This window comes from Phoxinus phoxinus, assembly GCF_949152265.1.
Source record: "Phoxinus phoxinus genome assembly, chromosome: 25".
NCBI classification, from domain to species: domain Eukaryota; kingdom Metazoa; phylum Chordata; class Actinopteri; order Cypriniformes; family Leuciscidae; genus Phoxinus; species Phoxinus phoxinus.
In genome coordinates, this window is record NC_136900.1 from 4,490,964 (window position 1) to 4,509,848 (window position 18,885).

An 18,885-nucleotide genomic window follows, 5' to 3' on the forward strand; every position below is an offset into this window, starting at 1 on the left:
TAACTATACAAAATATTGAACCGAAGCAAATTACACCACTATACTATTATACTTTTTTAATGTGTGTGTGTGTGTTTGTGTGTGTTTGTGTGTGTGGGTGCGTGCGTGCGTGCGTGAGTGAGTGAGTGTGTGTGTGCTTGTGAGTGAGTGTGTGTGTCTGTGCGAGTGTGTGTGCGTGCGAGTGTGTGTGTTTGTGAGTGAGTGAGTGAGTGTGTGTGTGTGTGTGTGTGAGTGAGTGAGTGTGTGTGTGTGTGTGTGTGTGTGTGTGTGTGTGTGAGTGAGTGTGGGTGCGTGCATGCGTGAGTGAGTGAGTGTGTGCGTGTGTGTGTGTGTGAGTGAGTGTGGGTGCGTGAGTGAGTGAGTGAGTGAGTGCGAGTGAGTGAGTGAGTGAGTGAGTGAGTGTGTGTGTCTGTGCGAGTGTGTTTGCGTGCGAGTGTGTGTGTGAGTGAGTGAGTGAGTGAGTGAGTGAGTGAGTGTGTGTGTGTGTGTGTGTGTGTGTGTGTGTGTGTGAGTGAGTGTGTGTGTCTGCGAGTGTGTGTGTGTGAGTGAGTGAGTGTGTGTGTGAGTGAGTGTGTGTGTCTGTGCGAGTGTGTGTCTGTGCGAGTGTGTGTGTGTGTGTGTGTGTGTGTGTGTGTGTGTGTGTGTGAGTGAGTGAGTGAGTGAGTGAGTGAGTGAGTGAGTGAGTGAGTGAGTGAGTGAGTGAGTGAGTGAGTGAGTGAGTGAGTGAGTGAGTGTGTGTGTGTGTGTGTGTGTGTGTGTGTGTGTGTGTGTGTGTGTGTGTGTGTGTGTGCGTGTGTGTGTGTGTGCGTGTGTGTGTGTGCGTAAATTGAAAGTCCTGGCACAGGAGTAGGCCTACATAAGAAAGGCATTTTTAAATTAATAAAAGTAAATGGAAAAATTAAAAAAATTAACTAAAATACGAAGACAGTTTTAATTTGACTAATGTGGGGACATTAAGAAAAGAATAAATATGTTTCAATACTAAACACCTGGGACATAAAAGTGCCTAAAGAACGAGTATATGGATGGAAATATGATGTTATTTGAGATTATCTGACGGGTGTGTGTGGGCAGAGAGGGTTGCGGATGGAAAGGCAGACGTTCCTCTGAGAGCTGATTTGAATGTCTGTGCCCAGCATGTCTGAACATCAATCCCACAGGTGCACTCTGGGATACAGTGTGACCCGCGGTTCTGACCCCAGAAAATGCTTGAATAAATCACGATAAAACCCCCATGATGAGGGTCAAACAATCTGTCTATAGGGCCAAACACATGAACGTCACACAAGAAAAAATATAACAAGTTTTTAAATTCAACCAACGCACAAACAGCCACACACACACACACACACAGTTTTACATTTACCAGAACACACTTACATGTTTGGACAGGTTTTCACTCTTTGAGTCAAGGTCATACCTAGAAGAAGAAAAGGACAGTTCTGTAAATAACACTAAATAAACACTTGTAGAGATTATTTGTCATTTCTGAGTCACCCAACAGACGGAATAAGTCCGGAAATCCAGAAATGAGTTAGCATCTTTGTACCATCATCCCAAAGACACACACAAAAAAATAGATTTTTGAAAAACTAATTTTTATAAGTAATTAAACACTGTGTTGTCAAATTTGATATTGTGCCTTTATAAATGACCATATACTTGCATGTGCCATTATATTATTACAAATTTTCCAAGTTCAAATTAAGTTTTTGACCCGCTAATGTGTTTTCCTGTCATTAGAACGGATGAATCTGAGGCAGTAAGTGCATTGCGCTTTCGTAAACTTATAAAATTATATTACTGTAGCTATATGGGCGCTCCATTTTTTCTGTCATTTGGCCAAAATCTCATGTTATTAAATATGAAGTGCTACGCACAGGCTACTTCAGACGGCACCTGGCAGTGACTCGACGACAAAAGCTGGACTAAGACACGCTTCTCCACTCCTCAGATACATAAAACATCAGCCTTTGTGTTTCTTGAGTACAGAAAGCGCTGTACTTATTATTAAGGCGAGACACTACAGGTGAATAGGGTAAAATTTTAAAATAATAGATATCACCATGAAACTTCCTCAGTTGATTACTTACACAAGTTCATAAAAAAAAATGTATTACAAGTGTATTTTGAAATATGTTTAAATATGCAAATTAGGCATTATCTCATTAAATATGCGCAATTTTGCATATATTTCCGGTAGATAGATCTGAACATGATAAAGCCAGGTGCAAAATTATTTTTTCAGTTTGATTACACACAAGATGAAAAAAGATGTTCAGAGGGATTTCAGGATATATGCTTTCATTACCTAGGAAATCAAAATATACTGTCCATAGCCTTAAAATCGATTTTCGCCATATTTTTTATTTATTAAAATGTCACATAAATCACCAGGAATGATTTATTAACAAATCCCTCTGAACATATCTTCAGAACACTGCTAGGTGTATAACTGGAGAGTTTGGTGTACATCGGTGCTACATAGGCTGAGATGTTTCTACTGGAGAATTACAAAAAAATCATTTTGAGAAAAAGGCATTTAAAGATTTGTAATGTAAAAATTCATACTTTTTTAGTGGAAACAACTATTTACAGACACAATATCTCATCAAATCATTAGCAACAACAATACAAACCACCTAAATCACATCAAAACTTATAAACACAGCATTTATGGCCTTCAACTGAGCAGAAAAACAGTCAAAAACACACATCTAAATGTCAGAGCGCGTCACGTGATGCATCTGAACCAATCACGGTGTCAGAAATTGACATCAGCCAAATGAGATTTCGCTTTTAGAGTTAAATGCCCATTGTACTTTCACGATTGGTTGCTGATTAAAAGGAAATGACCATATTTGGATCCGACAGCATTGTACAGGAGAGAGAAAGGAAGCAGAGAGAGATCGCGGAGCAGCGCGTTGATTCAGAACGGCAACTTTTGTTGAATTTCGGAGAAATCTACAGAAGCAAATAAACAAAGTGTAGTAAAATAAAGACCTAAATGTGTATTTTGGACTTTTTTCACCACAAGTCTGAAAGACGAAATGTTATTGTAGACAAATATTCCAAAATCTCAAAATTGACCAGTGAAAAAACCCCGATGTTTTTGCCTGCCGTGTCTCGCCTTAAAAGAACCAGTTGTTTACTGACCCTTACATTGCAAACAAGCAGAGACGGTGCAAGCTGTGTGCGGCACTTCTTTCACGATAGAGACGGGGTGGAGATGAGGTTTGATTGACAGATTGAGGATCCAGTGGAGTTACAAGATTTAGTCACAAGCTCTTTTTAAATGTTTCATTCGTTAAATACTTGCAAAACCCACAGACTGATGTAGAGGGTGACCAGTAGTAATGATTTATGGAAAAAATGCCTATGCATTAATCCAGCCATGTCTGCAATAAACCAAAGCCAATGGGAAAATCCTATTGGATTCTTTGTTGAGGGAACCAGGCTGCTGCTAACTTGTGAGTTGGCCTATAAAAAATATGTCATCCCTGCAAACAATTTTTTGGAAGAAAACTGGTCCATAGAAATGTCACCACCTCAAATATAGATAACGTGTGATTCCAACACACTCTCATGCCAATTCAATGCTTTGTCGAATTGGTGGAGGATTTGGTGGAGAATCTCATTGGTATACCTTCCAGAACTGCACACTTTACCTTTAAGTCATGTTTTTTACGGGTTGTTTTCTGTCTGACACTGCTTCTGTTTTCTCGTGACATTCTGAATGAACACGAGCCTGTTGTTCACCTCAGCGGGTGGCGAGCCTACATGTTTGAGGAAAAATCTGTCATGTTGGGATACATGTTATTTTCCTCTCAGCATGAATCTACACTCTTGGCTGTCTCTCTCTTTGTCTGTCTGTCTTATTCTTCCTCCCGCTGTGCTAAATGAGCAGCGTCAGCACATCTGCAGATATTTCCAGCCACGCAGGAGAGACCACTGAGATCGAGACATGCGTTTACCTGACCACACATTCATGTTTAAGTCTCCTGTCATGTCAGTACACGACATGTTTTACTTTAGCTGTGCTGTGATGTTGGATGTGTGCTAACTTTATGTCAAGGATCTACCACACACACATACTCAACACAGTCTGCAGGAGTTACGTTTTTTGCTTGTGCTGACTATTGCTATGGATGTTATCAATGCCAAGTACACTGAATGATTTGTCACCAACAAGTGTATTAAACAAGGGCGTAGATTGAACATCTTGGCATGTTTTGGCGTCGGAATAGGAACAGCTTGCACAAATCTTGGTTAACACACGCACGGTACGGTAATAAACTGGACTTCACTCAAATTGCGCTGATAATTGGTCCATTCAGTTTGGACAGGAACTTAGCAAATAAAAACTCTGAAAGCGCAATGTATAATTAATTAATTAATAGCCTGACTATGTTTCCATTAACCATGGTATACATTTTTTTTGGCGGGGGGGATTTTAAAATGTATAAATGTGTCAATTCACCTTTGGCTAATCCCCGCCCCCTTAGTTACTGTTGCTACGTCCGTCAACTTCATCTGGGCTCTGGTTTGGTATCAACATGGCTTATGCTGTGACCGCTCTTCCTGCTGAAATTTTATCAAACTTTTATAAAGCAGCAAATGAAGTGTCCGATAGAAGTAGGCAAAAGGGGCTGAAATATGCGTTCGAAGGCTATATTCAAGACATACGGTGAAACACAAACAACAACAAGGCATCCAAACAGAGGCAAAAGCATAACGGTGTGATGATCAGGTTCTGTTTCTGTGTGTTTGGACTTTGTTTTATTTCATTCATGTTTCTTTGTGTTTGGTCTGTTTTATTTCATTCAGTTTGCTTTATTCTGTGTGTGCTTATTGTATTCATTTATCCCTAGCCTGCTTAATTATTAGTTCCTCTGTTTCAGGTGTGTGCCTTGTTAGTTTGTATGGTCCCTCTCGTTTATGTCATTTGCCCCAGCTGTGTCTCGTTCCCTGTTCCCCTCTGTGTATTTAAACCCTGTGTTCTGTCTTGTTCCTTGTCAGTGATTGTATGTACGTTCCATGTGAGTTTCCCGGTTCCTTGTTATAAGTTTATTCAAGTTCTGAGTGATTAAAGTCTACTTGCATTTAGATCCGACTACCGTCTTTGCTTCCACGCAATTCATGACCTAATCACTGACCACACCAGGATCTAGCAGGTAGTTCCCAGGACCCCGTGATGGATCCAGTAGAGATCATGCGTCTCCGTCAGGGGAATCGACCCATCGAGGACTACGTGACAGACTTTCTGAAACTGGCTCATAATCATCCCCTGAATGATTTGTGTTTGTCGTTTTTTTTCCGTGGAGGACTGTCTGAGCCCCTCTACTCAGCGATGCCCATGCTTGATCCTTCTGGGACTCTGAGTCAGTATATCGAGTGGGCTCTTTCTATGAGTGGTTCATCGTTTGCTGTGGGCTTAACGGAGGAGGTAAAAGTGCTTCACGTGGGCTTCATTCAACCTGTGCTTCTCCCGTACTCAGCCGAGCCCGCGCTCCACGTCTGCCCAGCCGAACCCGCGCTGCACGTCTTCCCAGCCGAACCCGCGCTGCACGTCAGCCCAGCCGAACCCGCGCTGCACGTCAGCCCAGCCGAACCCGCGCTGCACGTCAGCCCAGCCGAACCCGCGCTGCACGTCAGCCCAGCCGAACCCGCGCTGCACGTCAGCCCAGCCGAACCCGCGCTGCACGTCAGCCCAGCCGAGACCGCGCTCGACGAACCCAGTGAGCCAAGTGAATCGAGTGAGCCGAGTGAGCCGATTGAGCCGATTGAGCCGAGTGCATCCAGTAATGAGTCTACTGAGTCTACTGCATCCTGTGAGTCTACTGAGTCTACTGCATCCTGTGAGTCTACTGAGTCTACTGCATCCTGTGAGTCTACTGAGTCTACTGCATCCTGTGAGTCTACTGAGTCTACTGCATCCCGTGAGTCTACTGAGTCTACTGCATCCTGTGAGTCTACTGAGTCTACTGCATCCTGTGAGTCTACTGAGTCTACTGCATCCTGTAATGAATCAAGCCCAGTGAAGCGCCGTCGCAGAAGGAGGAGGAGGACTCGTTGGGCTCGCCAGGCTCCGGAGGGCGTTCCCAGACTCCTCGCCCTGCCGGCCCCGCCTCTGCGCCTCGCCCTGCCGGCCCCGCCTCTGCGCCTCGCCCTGCCGGCCCCACCTCGGCTCCTCGCCTTACCTGCGGTCTTCAAGCTCCGGGAGGCTTCTCTCGAGCCCGCTTACAGGTCAGAGGTTCCTCCCGTAAATTTCCCCAAGTATTTTTTTGGGGGGGGCAGGAGGTACCCTGAGAGGGCCATGGAGGCGGCACCTACATGGATCCTTGCACGGCTTAACACCCCTGAGCTTCCTGTACCGCCCGAATTTCTTATGCTGCTGGTCCCGTCCAGTTCTGTGCTTCATACACCCTGGTCCCCGTCTAAGTCTGCTCCGCCCTGGTCCCCGTCTAAGTCTGCTCCGCCCTGGTCCCCGTCTAAGTCTGCTCCGCCCTGGTCCCCGTCTAAGTCTGCTCCGCCCTGGTCCCCGTCTAAGTCTGCTCCGCCCTGGTCCCCGTCTAAGTCTGCTCCGCCCTGGTCCCCGTCTAAGTCTGCTCCGCCCTGGTCCCCGTCTAAGTCTGCTCCGCCCTGGTCCCCGTCTAAGTCTGCTCCGCCCTGGTCCCCGTCTAAGTCTGCTCCGCCCTGGTCCCCGTCTAAGTCTGCTCCGCCCTGGTCCCCGTCTAAGTCTGCTCCGCCCTGGTCCCCGTCTAAGTCTGCTCCGCCGTGGCCACCCTCACGACCTGCTCCGCCGTGGCCACCCTCACGACCTGCTCCGCCGTGGCCACCCTCACGACCTGCTCCGCCGTGGCCACCCTCACGACCTGCTCCGCCGTGGCCACCCTCACGACCTGCTCCGCCGTGGCCACCCTCACGACCTGCTCCGCCGTGGCCACCCTCACGACCTGCTCCGCCGTGGCCACCGGCTCCGAGGCCGTCCTGGAATCCATGGTCCCTAGCTACCCTGTCTGGGACTCCAGGACGCCCTCCCCCCCCTCCCAGGTCATCGCCTTGATCTTGAACGGCGTGAGGTCACGCCTTTCGGAAGGGGGGAATTATGTGATGATCAGGTTCTGTTTCTGTGTGTTTGGACTTTGTTTTATTTCATTCATGTTTCTTTGTGTTTGGTCTGTTTTATTTCATTCAGTTTGCTTTATTCTGTGTGTGCTTATTGTATTCATTTATCCCTAGCCTGCTTAATTATTAGTTCCTCTGTTTCAGGTGTGTGCCTTGTTAGTTTGTATGGTCCCTCTCGTTTATGTCATTTGCCCCAGCTGTGTCTCGTTCCCTGTTCCCCTCTGTGTATTTAAACCCCGTGTTCTGTCTTGTTCCTTGTCAGTGATTGTATGTACGTTCCATGTGAGTTTCCCGGTTCCTTGTTATAAGTTTATTCAAGTTCTGAGTGATTAAAGTCTACTTGCATTTAGATCCGACTACCGTCTTTGCTTCCACGCAATTCGTGACAAACGGTCACAGTCAAAACATGAACCACCGCATATCCTAATCGAGACGGAGGCTGGGACTAACAATATCAAGAGCAACACTGTTCATGCAAAGCTGGGTAGGTCTCTATTCACTTCTATAATCGTTATTACAAAGCAAACGGACTACGCAAGTATAAAGTTGTATTTATTAGCAGCGTGTGCTAGCGTATCAACAATTAGGGTAGAGAACCGAAATCATAACCTAACAGCATAAAACTGTCTAACTATAACTTCACAGTAAGGTTAAAAGCTAAATGTATCTTAGAGCACAAAAGTGTGTTGTTGATCTTGAGGGGTTTCGCTGACTGAGAACGTCCACACAGTTTAATCCAAAGACGACACTTGTCAGGATTTAAAGTAAAACGGACACCCCCCTCCAACCTCTCTGGGAAACGCGTATCTGTGTTACAAATGCCCCAGGCACAACGTTTAACCATATTTTTGATAAAACTACGACGGTAATAGCCTGCCGAGACCAAAAATATGAGACGCCTGTGTTAAAGTCAATGGAGCGCTGTGAAAAAGTGTCGGACCGCTGTGGAAGCTCGGCTGCGCTGTGATTGGTCAATCTACATTCTAGGGCGTTGCTTATCCAAAGGCGAATTATTATTTATTTGTAATTTTTATTATTAAAATATATGGTAGTATATGGTCGCGTCTTGTTTATTAAACCCATCAAACATATCTTCACCAGCCACATTTTTTGACATGGCGCTAAACCCATGTCCGGTAAAAGAAGTCACAGCTCGCCACTGATATATAGGCTATACAGTGCTTAAAGTGACCTGGACTTCATGATGTCCCTACATTAACCCTCTGGGGTCGGCAGTCGCGCCGGCGCGACCAGCTCGCTTTTTTTCTTATCAATGCAAAAGAGACTCAAATAACTCAGTGTTATTAATAACTCAGGCAAGTGTTATACATCATTCAAAACTTTTAAATGTCTTCTTTTATTTGTGTACACTAATAATAAGAACAAAATGTTGTGTTTTTCGAAATAAAGAACATAAACATGATGCGCGTTCTGCCGTCCCTTTCAATGTGAAGTTCATTCTGAATAACGACAGAAAATGATCTGTAACTCAGCGAATTCTGGCCACACTGACATGAGACATACATCTTTATAAAGCTTGAAGTCTCTATTTTTAAATTATGTAAATAATTTAAAAAACAAATATTCTCTGTTTAAGTAATCCGTATGAAAGCAACTAGATGTACAGTTTCTCAAAAGCATCCTCATTAGCTCTAATGTGACCACACCCACGCGCGCACAAGGGATTCACATGCAAATCGTCCACGTGAAGAAAAGCAGACCGGTAAACACCCTCATTACTTCTAAACACTCCGAAAACCAGTCAGTATCTGGTGTGACCATCATTTGCCTCACACATCTCCTTCGCATAGAGTTGATCAGGTTGTTGGTTGTGGCCTGTGGGATGTTGGTCCACTCCTCTTCAATGGCTGTGTGAAGTTGCTGGATATTGGCAGGACCGTGAACACGCTGTCGTATACGCCGATCCAGAGCATCCCAAACATGCTCAATGGGTGACATGTCTGGTGAGTATGCTGGCCATGCAAAACTGGGATGTTTTCAGCTTCCAGGAATTGTGTACAAATCTTTGCAACATGGGGCCGTGCATTATCAGCTGCAACATGAGGTGATGGTCGTGGATGAATGGCACAACAATGGGCCTCAGGGTCTCGTCACGGTATCTCTGTGCATTCAAAATGCCATCAAGAAAATGCACCCATGTTCGTTGGCCATAACATACGCCTGCCCTTACCATAACCCCACTGCCACCATGGGCCACTCGATCCACAACGTTGACATCAGCAAACCGCTCACCCACACGACGCCACACACGCTGTCTGCTATCTGCCGTGTACAGTGAAAACCGGGATTCATCCGTGAAGAGAACACCTCTCCAAAGTGCCAGACGCCATCGAATGTGAGCATTTGCCCGCTCAAGTCAGTTACGACGACGGACTGCAGTCAGGTCGAGACCCCGATGAGGACGACAAGCATGCAGATGAGCTTCTTTGGTTATGCAAACCGATTGTTGCAGCCGCTGTCCGGGTGGCTGGTCTCAGACGATCTTGGAGGTGAAGATGCTGGATCTGGAGGTCCTGGGCTGGTGTGGTTACACGTGGTCTGCGGTTGTGAGGCCGGTTGGATGTACTGCCAAATTCTCTGAAACGCCTTTCTCTTATGGTAGAGAAATAAACATTCAATTCACGGGCAACAGCTCTGGTGGACGTTCCTGCCGTCAGCATGCCAATATCACGCTCCCTCAAAACTTGCGACATATATCTGTGTCATTGTGTCGTGTGATGAAACTGCACATTTTAGAGCCATTGGCTGATCTATGGTTACCCTGGTGGCTGCTGAGAGGCATCTCAGGCTTAACTTGTCGGATATTAAAGAGAAGGATAAAGCCTTTCTTTTTGACGCTCAGCTCTTTTCTCCTGACCTCTTCGGAGATGCTATGAACACGGTCATCGAGAGGTTTCAGGACCTCAAAGTTTCCTCAAAGCAAGTGGATAGTCGAGGCTATCTCTCTTGCCTATGAGGTCTCTGCTCAGCCCTCACCTTTGGCATCATATTCAGGATGTGACATTTTAATGAATATGTCACATCTATCAGTGTTTGAGTGTGTGTACACCTGACCGACAGTCTTACACCTGGTCCCTTCTCTGAGACCTGGGGCTCTGGGTCTCTCTCTCTCTCTCTCTCTCTCTCTCTCTCTGTATGTATGTGACCCGTCACGGAAAGTAGGGACTTTTTTGCAGAATCTGTTAGTTGAGATCACGAAGAAGCCATGTTTTAGATAGCAGTATTGGTATATTTAAAAGTGTACATTTTTAGGTTGAAATCGGCTTGTTTTCGGAGATTCTAGCTCGCAGTAGGGGCGTGTCATTGTCTTGTATTTCCATACTGGATAAGCCGGCTTTTGTTTCTTTTGTTATTGCTCCCGCCCTCCAAGGGAACAGCGTGGTAGGACTGGGCGATATATCGATATAAAAAATATATTGATATATATTTTAAATGGGATATGGAATTAGACCATATCGCATATATCGATATAGTTCAAATTTGCGCTGTGATCCTTGCTGCAAGCAGTCTGAGTGCTTTTGTAGCAGTCTGCGTCTCAACAGCCCAGTGTACAACGCGACAAATACTCACATTAAATGTTTACGCAGAGGAACAGGACACTGCAGTTCTCAAAAGATCATTATTTGCATGTGCTTTAAAGCCTTGCCGGTTAAACATGTCATTCGCTGCTGATGCGCTGTTCTAACGAGCGCTTTTCTGCGCGCAAACACCGACGTGCGCATGCACTAAAAGCCTGTCTAACAGCGCCTGGATACTGGACTAAGTTATCCTTCGAGTCTTTTTGAGCTAATACTGTCAAATACACTAAAGGTTTACATAAAGAAAGATGGTTATGTCTAAACTGAAAGCAAACCGAGAGAAATCTGCTTGTCATATGCGTACATATTAGACGCGCGCTTTCAGGTCTTAAAGAGACAGTAGCCCTAATAGTAAACATGATGTCGCTTGTCCTTAACGGGATTGTTCACCCAAAAATAAAAAATTTGTCATTCTTTACTCACTCTAATGTTGTTCCAAACCTGTATTAATTTGTGCTGAACACAAAATAAGATATTTTGAAGAATGTGGGTAACCAGATAGTTGCTGGTCCCCATTGACTTCCATAGGAAATAAATATAGAAGTCACTGGGGAACATCAACTGTTTGGTTACCCACATTCTTCCAAATAACTTCAACAGAAGAAAAAAACTTATTCAGGTTTAAAACAACTTGAGAGAGTAAATGATGACAATTAAAAATTTGGGGATAACTATCATTTAATGTTAATAAAACTGTCAGGACTCTGGTTTGATCTTCAGCCTTTCTGCTGTTTGTCTTGTGTCTTGATTGTCAGTTCACCTCACTCTACCATCACAGCTGAATCCCATTCTAATTAGTGCTCTCACTCTCATTACTCACACACCTGTTTCTCATTTCTGCACTGATTTTCTCCACTACTTATGCTTCTCTCTTTCTTTGGTTCTCTGTCAGTGTGTCTTGGTTTCTGTCCGTTTCACCACTGTCCCCTTGCCTGAAAGTCTTGTTTTGGTTGCTGCTAAACCTTGTCTGATTATTTAACCCTGTTTTGTTGTTTATTTGCCTAGTTCCTGTTCCCTGTCTTGACTCAGCTTGCTCTCCTGGTTTTTGACCCCCTGCCTGTTCTGGACTATTGCCTTGGCTTTTCCTTAAAGTTTGGTTCGCTACTGGCTTTGACCCCAGCCTGTCCATTGGATTTCGACTCTGCCTCGCCCTCTTACTTGGTGGCTCGGCTACCAATTATTTTGTATTTTGTTTTGTTTTGCTTCAATCTTTTGGACAATAAATTCCATTCTCAATTGATCTGCTCTTGGGTCCCTGTTGTCTCTGCACCTCCCTAACAGTACACACTGACCAGGATGGATCCAGTAGACCAATCTCAGCTACGTTCGGCTGTGGAGGCCCAGGGTGCGCTACTGGGACAGCATCAGGGGGAGCTGGCGGTCACTCATCGAACCATGGACTCGCTAGTCAACCAGGTCACTGAACTTACAGAGACTATTCGCAGAATGCAGACCGATCGCAACCCTGTGTCACCGGTCATCGAACGCCCCCTTGTCACTCCCGAACCACGCATCAACAACCCTCCCATTTATTCCGGTGAGCCTACAATGTGTCGTGCGTTCATGATTCAGTGTGAAGTGATTTTTTCTCTGCAACCCCTCACTTATGCCTCAGACACTGCCAGAGTGGCGTTCGTCATCTCCCTTCTTGCTGGCCGGGCCCGGGAATGGGCCACTTCTGTCTGGGCTGCAGAGGCAGAGTGCTGTGAGGACTTCTCAAGCTTCAAAGCAGAATTTGTCAAGATATTCGACCGCTCAGCGCTCGGTAAGGAGGCGTCGCGGCTGTTGGCAGCACTACGTCAGGGGAGGCGCTCCGTGGCGGACTTTGCCATCGAGTTCCGCACCCTCGCAGCTTCAAGTTAATGGAATGAAGCCGCACTGGTAGCCAGGTTTACGGAGGCACTGGAGGATGACATAAAGGATGAGGTATATGCCCACGAACTTCCTGAACACCTGGATGAACTTGTTGGCCTGGCCATCCGCTTAGACAACCGTCGGGATCTTCGTAGGAGAGCTCGGGTTCCTCCATCCTCGTCATTAGTCGACCTCGCACCTTCCTTCTCCATGTCTGCTGCTCCAGACCACCCATCCCCTCCGGAAGCTATGCAGTTGGGCAGGTACCGTTTGTCGGCAGAGGAGAAACAGAAACGTCTGTCCAAGGGGCAATGTCTCTACTGTGGTCGACCCGGACATTTTGCTTCTTCCTGCCCGGCAAAAGCCAACGCTCGCCAGTAAACGTGGGGATACTGGCGAGCGCTACTTCCACCACCCCACCCACTGGTTCCCGCTCCATGCTTCCAGTCTCAGTCATTCATAAAGGTGCTGTCCACCAACTCTCTGCCCTCATTGATTCGGGAGCCGAAGGAAATTTTATTGATTTTTCTTGGGCCTCGAAAAGAGGCATTTCTTTTCAGTCTCTCTCTCCTATCCTTACTGCTCTCGCCTTAGATGGCAGGGAACTGACCACTATTTCTCAGACCTCTGTTCCTTTAGAGCTTATCACCTCTGGCAATCACAGAGAAGAAATAGTGTTTTTTGTTTGTCACTCACCCCTCACTCCTGTGATCCTTGGTCACCCCTGGTTAACCACTCACAATCCTCACATAAACTGGTCTGAGAGCACTATCTTATCATGGAGTCCACATTGCCATGCCCATTGTCTTGTGTCTGCCTTGTCTCCTGTCTCCTCTGTTTCTGTGTTGCAGGAGGAGCCGATTGATCTCTCCAGAGTTCCTGAGGTCTACCACGATTTGAGGGCGGTCTTCAGCCACTCCCGGGCCGCATCTCTTCCTCCGCACCGTCCCTATGATTGTGCCATCAACCTTCTTCCTGGCACTTCTCCGCCTAAGGGACGGTTGTTCTCCTTGTCCGCCCCCGAACGGGCGGCCATGGAGAAATATCTATCAGAGTCTCTGGCGGCGGAAATTATTCGTCCTTCTTCCTCTCCAGCGGGGGCGGGGTTCTTCTTCGTGAAGAAGAAGGATGGTTCCTTGCGCCCCTGCATTGATTATCGGGGGTTGAACGACATCACTGTTAAAAACAGGTACCCTCTGCCATTGATGTCGTCGGCCTTCGAGATCCTGCAGGGGGCAAGGTACTTCACGAAGCTGGACCTCCGCAACGCATACCATTTGGTTCGGATCAGGGAGGGGGACGAGTGGAAGACGGCTTTTAACACCCCCACGGGGCACTTTGAGTACCGGGTTCTTCCCTTCGGTTTGACTAACGCCCCAGCCGTCTTCCAGGCGCTCGTCAATGACGTGCTGAGAGACATGATCAACAAGTTTGTCTTTGTGTATCTGGATGACATCTTGATCTTTTCTCGTTCACTCCAGGTACACATTCAGCACGTCAGACGGGTGCTGCAGCGCCTGCTGGAGAACCAACTGTTTGCTAAGGCGGAGAAGTGTTCCTTCCACAACCAGTCGGTTCCGTTCTTGGGACACATCGTCTCGGTGGAGGGGATTCGCGTGGATCCTTCTAAGGTAAGAGCCGTCTCTGACTGGCCCACACCTGGCAACCGAAAATCACTACAGAGTTTTATTGGGTTTGCTAATTTCTACCGGCGGTTTATCCGTAATTTTGGCCAGGTGGCGGCTCCTCTGACTGCATTAACCTCCACAAAGACACCGTTTTGCTGGTCCTCGTCTGCTCAGGCGGCCTTTGATGAACTCAAAAAGAGGTTTTCATCCGCACCTATATTAATTACTCCAGACCCTACCCGGCAGTTCGTTGTGGAGGTTGATGCGTCAGAGATAGGTGTCGGAGCGGTTCTTTCCCAGCGATCTTCCCTTGACAACAAATTGCACCCTTGTGCATACTTCTCTCACCGATTGTCTCCCACAGAACGGAACTACGACATCGGCAATCGTGAGCTGTTGGCAGTGCGGCTGGCTTTGGGGGAGTGGCGCCACTGGTTGGAGGGTGCGGCGGAGCCTTTTCTGGTTTGGACCGATCACCGGAACTTGGAGTATATCCAAACCGCCAAACGGTTGAATTCCAGACAGGCTCGCTGGGCACTTTTCTTCGGTCGCTTTAATTTTACTCTGTCTTACCGGCCGGGTTCCAAAAATGTCAAGCCTGACGCGCTCTCTCGCCAGTTTCCTGTCCCAGAGGACGCAACCCCGCCAGACACCATTCTTCCTCCAGGTCGTGTGGTGGGTTCCGTCACCTGGGACATCGAGAGACGCGTCAGGCAGGCCCAGTCGGGGGCAGAGGTACCAGAGAGGGTCCCGGCGGGTCTGCTGTTCGTTCCGGAGTCGGTTCGGCCGGGGGTTCTGGAGTGGGGCCACTCGTCCAAGCTGGTCTGCCACCCAGGAGTGAGGAGAACATTGGCTTCCATCCGTCAGCGTTTCTGGTGGCCGGGCATGGGGGGGGATGTCCGTGGTTTTGTAGTAGCTTGCTCGGTCTGTGCTCAAAACAAGTCCTCTAATTCTGTTCCCGCTGGTTTGCTTCAACCTCTCCCCGTTCCATCCCGTCCCTGGTCCCACATTGCACTGGACCTTGTGTCAGGGTTACCGGAGTCCAGTGGCAATACGGTTGTCCTTACCGTAGTGGATCGCTTTTCCAAGGCGGTCCACTTCATTCCCCTTCCTAAACTCCCCTCGGCTAAAGAGACCGCCCAGAAGGTCGTTGACCACGTCTTTCGGATCCATGGTCTTCCGGAGGACGTGGTCTCCGACCGGGGGCCCCAGTTCGTCTCCCACTTCTGGAGGGAGTTCTGTCGACAGATTGGCGCTACTGCTAGTTTGTCGTCAGGATTCCATCCACAAACCAACGGCCAGACCGAGCGGGCGAACCAGGATCTCGGGAGGGCTCTCCGCTGTCTGGCCTCTCATAACCCTTCTTCCTGGTGCCAACAGCTTACGTGGGTTGAGTATGCTCACAATACCTTGCCGGTGTCGTCTACTGGGCTATCCCCGTTTTCTTGCTGTCTTGGGTATCAACCTCCTCTGTTTCCTTCACAGGGTTCCGAAGCTGCGGTTCCCTCAGTTCAGGCATTTATTAACCGATGCCGGCGGACCTGGAGGAGGGCCAGGGAAGCACTTCTAAGAACTAGGGACCGCACCAAGAGATTGGCGGACCGCCGTCGGGCTGAGGCACCCCGGTATGTTTGCGGACAAAAAGTGTGGCTCTCCACCAAGGACCTGCCTCTTAAGGTGCCATCCAAGAAGTTGGCACTGCGGTTCATTGGGCCATACCCCATTGTTAAGGTGATCAGCCCGGTGGTGGTTCGGCTTCGGCTCCCGCATCCCCTTCGTCGAGTGCACCCGGTGTTTCATGTGTCTTGTGTCAAACCTTTTATTCGTTCCCTCTCTTCGTCTCCACCTATTCCTTCAAAACCCCTCCCTCCCCCCCCCTTAATGGTTGAGGGTGCCCCCGCCTTCACTGTTAGGAGGATTCTGGATTCCAGGCGTCGGGGAAGAGGATACCAGTACCTGGTCGATTGGGAAGGGTACGGTCCGGAGGAAAGATGTTGGGTCCCTACCCGGGACATTCTGGACCGTTCTCTTATTGAGGAATACCATCGATCTGCTCCTCGTCCTGGGAAGCCTGGTGGCGTTCCTGGGGCGGGGGGTACTGTCAGGACTCTGGTTTGATCTTCAGCCTTTCTGCTGTTTGTCTTGTGTCTTGATTGTCAGTTCACCTCACTCTACCATCACAGCTGAATCCCATTCTAATTAGTGCTCTCACTCTCATTACTCACACACCTGTTTCTCATTTCTGCACTGATTTTCTCCACTACTTATGCTTCTCTCTTTCTTTGGTTCTTTGTCAGTGTGTCTTGGTTTCTGTCCGTTTCACCACTGTCCCCTTGCCTGAAAGTCTTGTTTTGGTTGCTGCTAAACCTTGTCTGATTATTTAACCCTGTTTTGTTGTTTATTTGCCTAGTTCCTGTTCCCTGTCTTGACTCAGCTTGCTCTCCTGGTTTTTGACCCCCTGCCTGTTCTGGACTATTGCCTTGGCTTTTCCTTAAAGTTTGGTTCGCTACTGGCTTTGACCCCAGCCTGTCCATTGGATTTCGACTCTGCCTCGCCCTCTTACTTGGTGGCTCGGCTACCAATTATTTTGTGTTTTGTTTTGCTTCAATCTTTTGGACAATAAATTCCATTCTCAATTGATCTGCTCTTGGGTCCCTGTTGTCTCTGCACCTCCCTAACAGTAACAACAAAACACAGAGGACATCACATCACACATACTTTAATAGTAACTTTAATAAGAATCAATGTATAATTTATACAGTAAAGTCCACATTTGGCTTTGACTTTGACTGAACATTTGCTCTTACTTTGCAGAAAAAATATCGTGATATATATCATATATCGATATTCAGCCTAAATATATCGGGATGTGACTTTTGGTCCACATCGCCCAGCCCTACAGCGTGGCTACTTATTATGCAGCGCTCTGGCCGGCTCTATCTAGAGTTGCCTATACAGTTTTATTGGTAGATGCTAAGAGACATTTATTTATATATTACCTGCTTGAAAACTTCTTTTTTCTTTGATGGGACATTTTCCTGACCTTTTTGCTTCCGCCTGTGCTTTACAGCTTTACAGGGGGTATGGCTTATCTAAATGAGATGTAAATGAGCCCTATTGTCACTCCCAGCAGCAGAGAGGTGAGAACTGCAATCTTCAGAGGCCGTTTTCTCCACTTATAACTTTTTTGAGTGCCTACATTCAAATGGCCACAACTTCTCCAAAAATTATCAGATTTCCATGTGTTACACATCGTTGGAAAGCTGGAATACTACACTTTCAGAATATGTGAATAACTTAAAATGCCCCAGAACCGACTTGTGTCCCTACTTTCCGTGATCGGTCACATATATATATATATATATATATATAAATATATATATATATATATATATATATATATATACATATATAGCACACACAGATGTCACTGCTGTTCTATTCAGCCTGTAAATTATGTATTATGTGCATCATGTGTCTAGATGATTGGTAACGGTAATGTACTGTCCGTATGGAATGGCTGTTGTAATTCTGTGTGGATGCTCTAATAGAGGATCTGCGGAGTGTTTTTGACCACGTGCATGTGTGTGTGAGGGAGGTGAATAATGCATAAATGTAATTTTCTGGGATACTGCTGTATAAAATGTGCTTCACTGAGCGGAAGCAAGCCAAAACCCTGCAGGCAGTGTGTGTGTGTGTGTGTGTGTGTGTGTGTGTGTGTGTGTGTGTGTGTGTGTGTGTGTGTGTGTGTGTGTGTGTGTGTGTGTGTGTGTGTGTGTGTGTGTGTGTGTGTGTGTGTGTGTGTGTGTGTTCATACAAAACTGCATTAAAAGGTCTCCTATGTTACTTATGACAACAGCGTTTTTAAATGTCTCTTGATGTCTAATTGTTTACAGTGAACACAGAGATCATTAAATATGCAAATCTGTGTGCTCACGTTTTCAATTATTGACACACGAGTCAATTACGTGTTACTCCATTTTTAAAATTTCCATGGAGTCATGAAAAAAAAAACACAATGATCTTTTACACCCCTTCTATCATGGACAGATTTGCAATTTCTGAATTAAAATGATTTTTTTCTGTCATGTGTCCATAAAACAGGAAATTACATCAAAGACTCCTGTGGTCCCTCATGACTTTGTCAGTGTACCAGATTTAAAAAAAATTTTAATGAAAAAGGTTTGATCAGTTTGTTTAATCTTCATTATTTTTGCAACAAATTAAATAATAATAATAAATAAGACGTTTATATTCACATATCAAGATGTAAGGAACAACATTATTACATTTAAAGGAGTAGTTCACCCCAAAATTTAAATTTCTTAATAATTTACTCACCCCAATGCCATCCAATATATCCATGTCTTTCTTTCCTCAGCGGGAGGTAAATTATGTTTTATGAGGAAAACATTTCTGGATTTTCCGTCTAACAATGGGCTTCATTGGTTACCATTGTTTTGAAGTCCAAATCAATGCAGTTTCAAAAGTCTTTGAAGTTTTTAAACGGGCTGTATGCGATCACAGCTGAAGAAGAGGTTGTTATCTAGCGAAACGATAGGTAATTTAAATATTTTTTTTTAAATAGACTTTTTACCTTCAATAGTTCGGATTGAGTTGATCAACAAACGGACAGGGAACTACGTCATCACGTTGAAAGGTCACGGCGGTGTTTA

General features: G+C 46.3%; 1 protein-coding gene across 1 annotated transcript in view; it reads right to left on the reverse strand.

The window, feature by feature from the left end:
- The window catches only part of cpne8 (copine VIII), an 85,406-nt gene that overhangs the window by 43,006 nt on the left and 23,515 nt on the right, over positions 1 to 18,885 (reverse strand). Inside the window, exon 5 of the mRNA XM_079603013.1 lies at positions 1,381 to 1,420. Within this exon, the coding sequence (XP_079459139.1) occupies positions 1,381 to 1,420 (40 nt within the window). The remainder of the gene's footprint in view (positions 1 to 1,380; positions 1,421 to 18,885) is intronic.